The 6,650-nt window shown below is 35.1% G+C and overlaps 1 protein-coding gene across 3 annotated transcripts in view; it reads right to left on the bottom strand.

The window, feature by feature from the left end:
* The window catches only part of LOC133610286 (synaptic vesicle glycoprotein 2C-like), a 143,698-nt gene that overhangs the window by 73,456 nt on the left and 63,592 nt on the right, over positions 1-6,650 (bottom strand). For all 3 annotated transcript variants that reach the window (XR_012050724.1, XM_072914162.1, XM_072914161.1), the window contains exons 4-5: positions 6,019-6,199; positions 5,789-5,940 (exon numbers count right to left, since the gene is read on the bottom strand). Coding sequence is in view for 2 of the 3 variants with exons in the window: in XM_072914162.1 (XP_072770263.1) it covers positions 5,789-5,940; positions 6,019-6,199 (333 nt within the window). In the remaining variant the exon portion in view is untranslated. The remainder of the gene's footprint in view (positions 1-5,788; positions 5,941-6,018; positions 6,200-6,650) is intronic.

The raw sequence follows: 6,650 nt of genomic DNA, 5'->3' as shown, positions 1-6,650 counted from the left end.
CCCCAGATAAGTACTCATCAGCGTGACACGTTATAGAGTCGCACGCTGAAAGCCTTCCAGCGTCCATTCTTTCTTTCTGCCGTTCCATTAAAGCCGCTTGGCCTTTTTCTCCTCCTTGTTTCCTCCGCATGCCTCCACCTTTCCATTATCCCTCACAAAGGCTACATCAATCAACCTTGTCCTCCTAATCTCTTGTCGCCGCCCCGCGCTCGGACTCGGGTTCATTCACCGACGCTTGGAAGACGTTACCAAGTCCGCGACACATTTTTGAAGCCTTCGCACATATATAATAATATTTTTGAAGCTTTTCAGGTGGAATTCTTTCCCATTCTTGCTTGATGTACAGCTTAAGTTGTTCAACAGTCCGGGGGTCTCCGTTGTGCTATTTTAGGCTTCATAATGCGCCACACATTTTCAATGGGAGACAGGTCTGGACTACAGGCAGGCCAGTCTAGTCTTTTACTACGAAGGCATGCTGTTGTAACACGTGGCTTGGCATCGTCTTGCTGAAATAAGCAGGGGCGTCCATGATAAAGACAATGCTTGGATGGCAACATATGTTGCTCCAAAACCTGTATGTACCTTTCAGTGTTAATGGTGCCATCACAGATGTGTAAGTTACCCATGTCTTGGGCACTAATACGCCCCCATACCATCACACATGCTGGCTTTTACACTTTGCGCCTAGAACAGTCTTTTCCTCTTTGGTCCGGAGGACACGACGTCCACAGTTTCCAAAAACAATTTGAAATGTGGACTCGTCAGACCACAGAACACTTTTACACTTTGCATCAGTCCATCTTAGATAAGCTCCGGCCTAAAGAAGCCGGCGGCGTTTCTGGGTGTTGTTGATAAATGGCTTTTGCTTTGCATAGTAGAGTTTTAACTTGCACTTACAGATGTAGCAACAAACTGTAGTTACTGACAGTGGTTTAATGAAGTGTTCCTGAGCCAAAGTGGTGATATCCTTTACACAGGTTTTTTCACTTACATGCAGTGATTTCTCCAGATTCTCTGAACCTTTTGATGATATTATGGACCGTAGATGGGGAAATCCCTAAATTCCTCGCAAAAGAAATGTTGTTCTTAAACTGTTCGACAATTTGTTGACAAAGTGGTGAGCCTCGACCCATCCTTGTTTGTGAATGACTGAGCATTTCATAGAAACTGCTTTTATACCCAATCATGGCACCCACCTGCTCCCAATTAGCCTGTTCACCTGTGGGATGTTCCAAATAAGTGTTGGATAAGAATTCCTCAACTTTCTCAGTCTTTTTTGCCACTTGTGCCAGCTTTTTTGAAACACGTTGCAGGCGTCAAATTCCAAATGAGCTAATTTTTGCAAAAAATAACAATGTTTTCCAGTTCAAACGCTAAATATCTTGTCTTTGCAGTCTATTCAATTGGATAAAAGTTGAAAAGGATTTGCAAATCATTGTATTCTGTTTTTATTTACCATTTACGTGCCAACTTCACTGCTTTTGGGGTTTGTAATACTCTGACTGGTTAATTGTAAAAAAAAAAAAGAAAGAAAAAAAAAAGGGTGCATAACACCAGGCACCGTCAAGAACACTGGAAAACAACGGTACTGGTTTGGGACAATCTCACTCATGGAATGGGAATAGGCAGCATCAAACACGGATCGGGACTTCCCCGCCGCCAAGTGCTTGAGCCGGTGCTAAATCTGCAACCGGACATGACAAAGCTATCAAAATATGGTACGGTCTGATTTGAGGTGACTCGGTACCCGGTAGTGTCGGTGGAATTCGGTCGGTACCCGTTTTGTTTTCGTTTGTGTGCCCGCCCAAGATTGCAGGATAGAGCCGGGAAATATTTCTCACTTGTTGCTTTTTTTTTTTTTTATTGGCATCTCTGCAGCAAGCGGGGGACATCATCCTCACAGGTGCACGCTCCGTTTCTGTTTGCAGCATTGCGACATTTTATTTTCCCGAAAACTGCATTTTATGTCCGCCGTGGCGTTCTTTATATGTTCTATCTCGGGGGGCATTGCAGTTATTTACTGTCATGAATTTAGCCATGAAGAACGAAGCCATAAGTTGTATCGGCCGTGTAACCGTGGTAACGGTTAATAGTTGGTACCGTCTCACCGCCTACAAACTCTAGTTTGCTAGTAATTATACCATAAACCGGAGGTGTCCAAAGTGCCTGGAGCTCTTTTATTTTAACAACCCAATGGCACATTCGAAATGACATAAATAGGTGGAATAAAAGAGCAAACAGGTGACATGTAACAAGAAAAAGTTGCCATGCAGGCAGTTTTTTTCTTTCAAACTGTCAAAAAATAAAGTTTTCTATGCTAAAAACGGCATAAAATAAACAAAGAAAAAAAGCAATAATAAATAAAAACTTACAATCGACGGATAGATCGAAAGCTGATCCTGTACATCTTAACAGTTTCCTTTTTGTTTAAAAAATAATAATGAATCAAAATCAATGTTGTTACGAATTATTGAAATATTTTAGGCTCCAATTACGGCACATCAAATATTCCATTTTGAACATTTTTGGAGGTAAAATATTGCAAATTTTGTGTGTTTGCCATAAAAAACAACGTTTTCTATGATAAAAACGGCATAAAACAAACAAAGAAAAAAGCAATAAATAATAAAAACTTAAGCTGATACAGAGATTTTTCGGATGCCTTTAAATTTTAACGGGGTTTTCTTTTTGTTTTTGTTAAAAAAATAATAATGGATCAAAATCAATGTTGTTACGAATTATTGACATATTTTAGGCTCCAATTACGTCACATCAAATATTCCATTTTGAACATTTTTGGAGGTAAAATATTGCAAATTTTGTGCGTTTGTCATAAAAAACAACGTTTTCTATGATAAAAACGGCATAAAACAAACAAAGAAAAAAGCAATAAATAATAAAAACTTAAGCTGATCCGGAGATTTTTCGGATGCCTTTAAATTTTAACGGGGTTTTCTTTTTGTTTTTGTTAAAAGAATAATAATGAATCAAAATCAATGTTGTTAAGAATTATTGAAATATTTTAGGCTCCAATTACGTCACATCAAATATTCCATTTTGAACATTTTTGGAGGTAAAATATTGCAAATTTTGTGTGTTTGCCATAAAAAACAATGTTTTCTATGATAAAAATGGCATAAAACAAACAAAGAAAAAAGCAATAAATAATAAAAACTTAAGCTGATTTGGAGATTTTTTGGATGCCTTTAAATTTTAACGGGGTTTTCTTTTTGTTTTTGTTAAAAGAATAATAATGAATCAAAATCAATGTTGTTACGAATTATTGAAATATTTTAGGCTCCAATTACGTCACATCAAATATTCCATTTTGAACATTTTTGGAGGTAAAATATTGCAAATTTTGTGCGTTTGCCATGAAAAAAGCAATAAATAATAAAAACTTAAGCTGATCCGGAGATTTTTCGGATGCCTTTAAATTTTAACGGGGTTTTCTTTTTGTTTTTGTTAAAAAAATAATAATGAATCAAAATCAATGTTGTTATGAATTATTGACATATTTTAGGCTCCAATTACGTCACATCAAATATTCCATTTTGAACATTTTTGGAGGTAAAATATTGCAAATTTTGTGCGTTTTCCATAAAAAACAATGTTTTCTATGATAAAAACGGCATAAAACAAACAAAGAAAAAAGCAATAAATAATACAAACTTAAGCTGATCCGGAGATTTTTCAGATGCCTTTAAATTTTAACGGGGTTTTCTTTATGTTTTTGTTAAAAAAAAAATAATGAATCAAAATCAATGTTGTTACGAATTATTGAAATATTTTAGGCTCCAATTACGTCACATCAAATATTCCATTTTGAACATTTTTGGAGGTAAAATATTGCAAATTTTGTGCGTTTGCCATAAAAAACAACGTTTTCTATGATAAAAACGGCATAAAACAAACAAAGAAAAAAGCAATAAATAATAAAAACTTAAGCTGATCCGGAGATTTTTCGGATGCCTTTAAATTTTAACAGGGTTTTCTTTTTGTTTTTGTTAAAAAAATAATAATGAATCAAAATCAATGTTGTTACGAATTATTGACGTATTTTAGGCTCCAATTACGTCACATCAAATATTCCATTTTGAACATTTTTGGAGGTAAAATATTGCAAATTTTGTGTGTTTGCCATAAAAAACAATGTTTTCTATGATAGAAACGGCATAAAACAAACAAAGAAAAAAGCAATAAATAATAAAAACTTAAGCTGATCCGGAGATTTTTTGGATGCCTTTAAATTTTAACAGGGTTTTCTTTTTGTTTTTGTAAAAAAAAAAAAAAAAGAATCAAAATCAATGTTGTTATGAATTATTAACATATTTTAGGCTCCAATTACGACACATCAAATATTGCCTTTTGAACATTTTTGGAGGTAAAATATTGCAAATGTTGTGCGTTTGCCATAAAAAACAACGTTTTCTATGATAAAAACGGCATAAAACAAACAAAGAAAAAAGCAATAAATAATAAAAACTTAAGCTGATCCGGAGATTTTTCGGATGCCTTTAAATTTTAACAAAGTTTTCTTTTTGTTTTTGTTAAAAAAATAATAATGAATCAAAATCAATGTTGTTAGGAATTATTGACAAATTTTAGGCTCCAATTACGTCACATCAAATATTCCATTTTGAACATTTTTGGAGGTAAAATATTGCAAATTGTGTGCGTTTGCCATAAAAAACAACGTTTCCTATGATAAAAACGGCATAAAACAAACAAAGAAAAAAGCAATAAATAAAAAAACTTAAGCTGATCCGGAGATTTTTCGGATGCCTTTAAATTTTAACGGGGTTTTCTTTTTGTTTTTGTTAAAAAAAATAATAATGAATCAAAATCAATGTTGTTAGGAATTATTGACAAATTTTAGGCTCCAATTACGTCACATCAAATATTAAATTTTGAACATTTTTGGAGGTAAAATATTGCAAATTGTGTGCGTTTGCCATAAAAAACAACGTTTCCTATGATAAAAACGGCATAAAACAAACAAAGAAAAAAGCAATAAATAATAAAAACTTAAGCTGATCCGGAGATTTTTCGGATGCCTTTAAATTTTAACGGGGTTTTCTTTTTGTTTTTGTTAAAAGAATAATAATGAATCAAAATCAATGTTGTTAAGAATTATTGAAATATTTTAGGCTCCAATTACGTCACATCAAATATTCCATTTTGAACATTTTTGGAGGTAAAATATTGCAAATTTTGTGTGTTTGCCATAAAAAACAACGTTTTCTATGATAAAAATGGCATAAAACAAACAAAGAAAAAAGCAATAAATAATAAAAACTTAAGCTGATTTGGAGATTTTTTGGATGCCTTTAAATTTTAACGGGGTTTTCTTTTTGTTTTTGTTAAAAGAATAATAATGAATCAAAATCAATGTTGTTACGAATTATTGAAATATTTTAGGCTCCAATTACGTCACATCAAATATTCCATTTTGAACATTTTTGGAGGTAAAATATTGCAAATTTTGTGCGTTTTCCATAAAAAACAATGTTTTCTATGATAAAAACGGCATAAAACAAACAAAGAAAAAAGCAATAAATAATACAAACTTAAGCTGATCCGGAGATTTTTCAGATGCCTTTAAATTTTAACGGGGTTTTCTTTATGTTTTTGTTAAAAAAATAATAATGAATCAAAATCATAAAAAACAACGTTTTCTATGATAAAAACGGCATAAAACAAACAAAGGAAAAAGCAATAAATAATAAAAACTCAAAGCTCCGATATCGGAAGTGGAAAAAGTTGTATGGGGTCGCGAGTCGCTCACCGTAGTGCGGGATGATGGCCCACGCCATGGCCGAGGCGTAGATTCCCCCGATCATCCAGAACATGCAGAGCCAGCTCAGGTGCTCGCCTCGCTTCTCCCGAGCCAGCACCTCGGCGAAGTACGAAAAGACGATGGGCACGGCGCCACCGATCCTGCAAAATACAGGATGACCTTGTCGTGAAACACGAACGTCGGGTGGTTTTGGAAGGTGTCGGTCGTGGAGGACTCACCCGAATCCCGACAGCATGCGGCAGAAGAGGAACATGCTGTAGCCTTGCACGAAGGAGGAGAGGAAGGCGAAGAAGCCGTTGAGCGACATGGATATCAGCAGGCACTGTCTGCGGCCCAGCCTGTCCGACAGACCCCCCCAGAAGAAGGCCCCGAACATCATCCCCAGGTACACCGTGCTACCTGGAGACAACACGGACATAGAGACGCTTCACTTCTGTCCCAGAGCATTTCCCCTCACCTGCTTGCTCTTTGCAATCAAGACTATTGAAGTTGATCCTACAGGCCACCTTTTTCCATGTTACACCAGGGTTGTCCCGATACCAATATTTTAGTGCCAAAATGTATTTCCATACTTTCCTAAATAAAGGGGACCTTACAAAAATGGCATTATTGGCTTTATTTTAACATTAAATCTTAGGGTACATTAAACATATGTTTATTATTGTAATTTAGTCCTTAAATACAATAGTGAACATACTAGACCAACCTTTTTTGAGCCAAGGCACATTTTTTTCATTGAAAAAATGCGGAGGCACACCACCAGCAGAAATCATTAAAAAATTAAACCCAGCAGCCGATATTGACAGTAAAAAGTTGTTGTCGCAATTGTTGGATATGACTTTAAAGCATA

Source organism: Nerophis lumbriciformis, linkage group LG11, assembly GCF_033978685.3.
Source record: "Nerophis lumbriciformis linkage group LG11, RoL_Nlum_v2.1, whole genome shotgun sequence".
Classification (NCBI taxonomy): domain Eukaryota; kingdom Metazoa; phylum Chordata; class Actinopteri; order Syngnathiformes; family Syngnathidae; genus Nerophis; species Nerophis lumbriciformis.
Note: the sequence above shows the minus strand (reverse complement) of the source record. Positions and strands in the feature narration are given on the sequence as shown.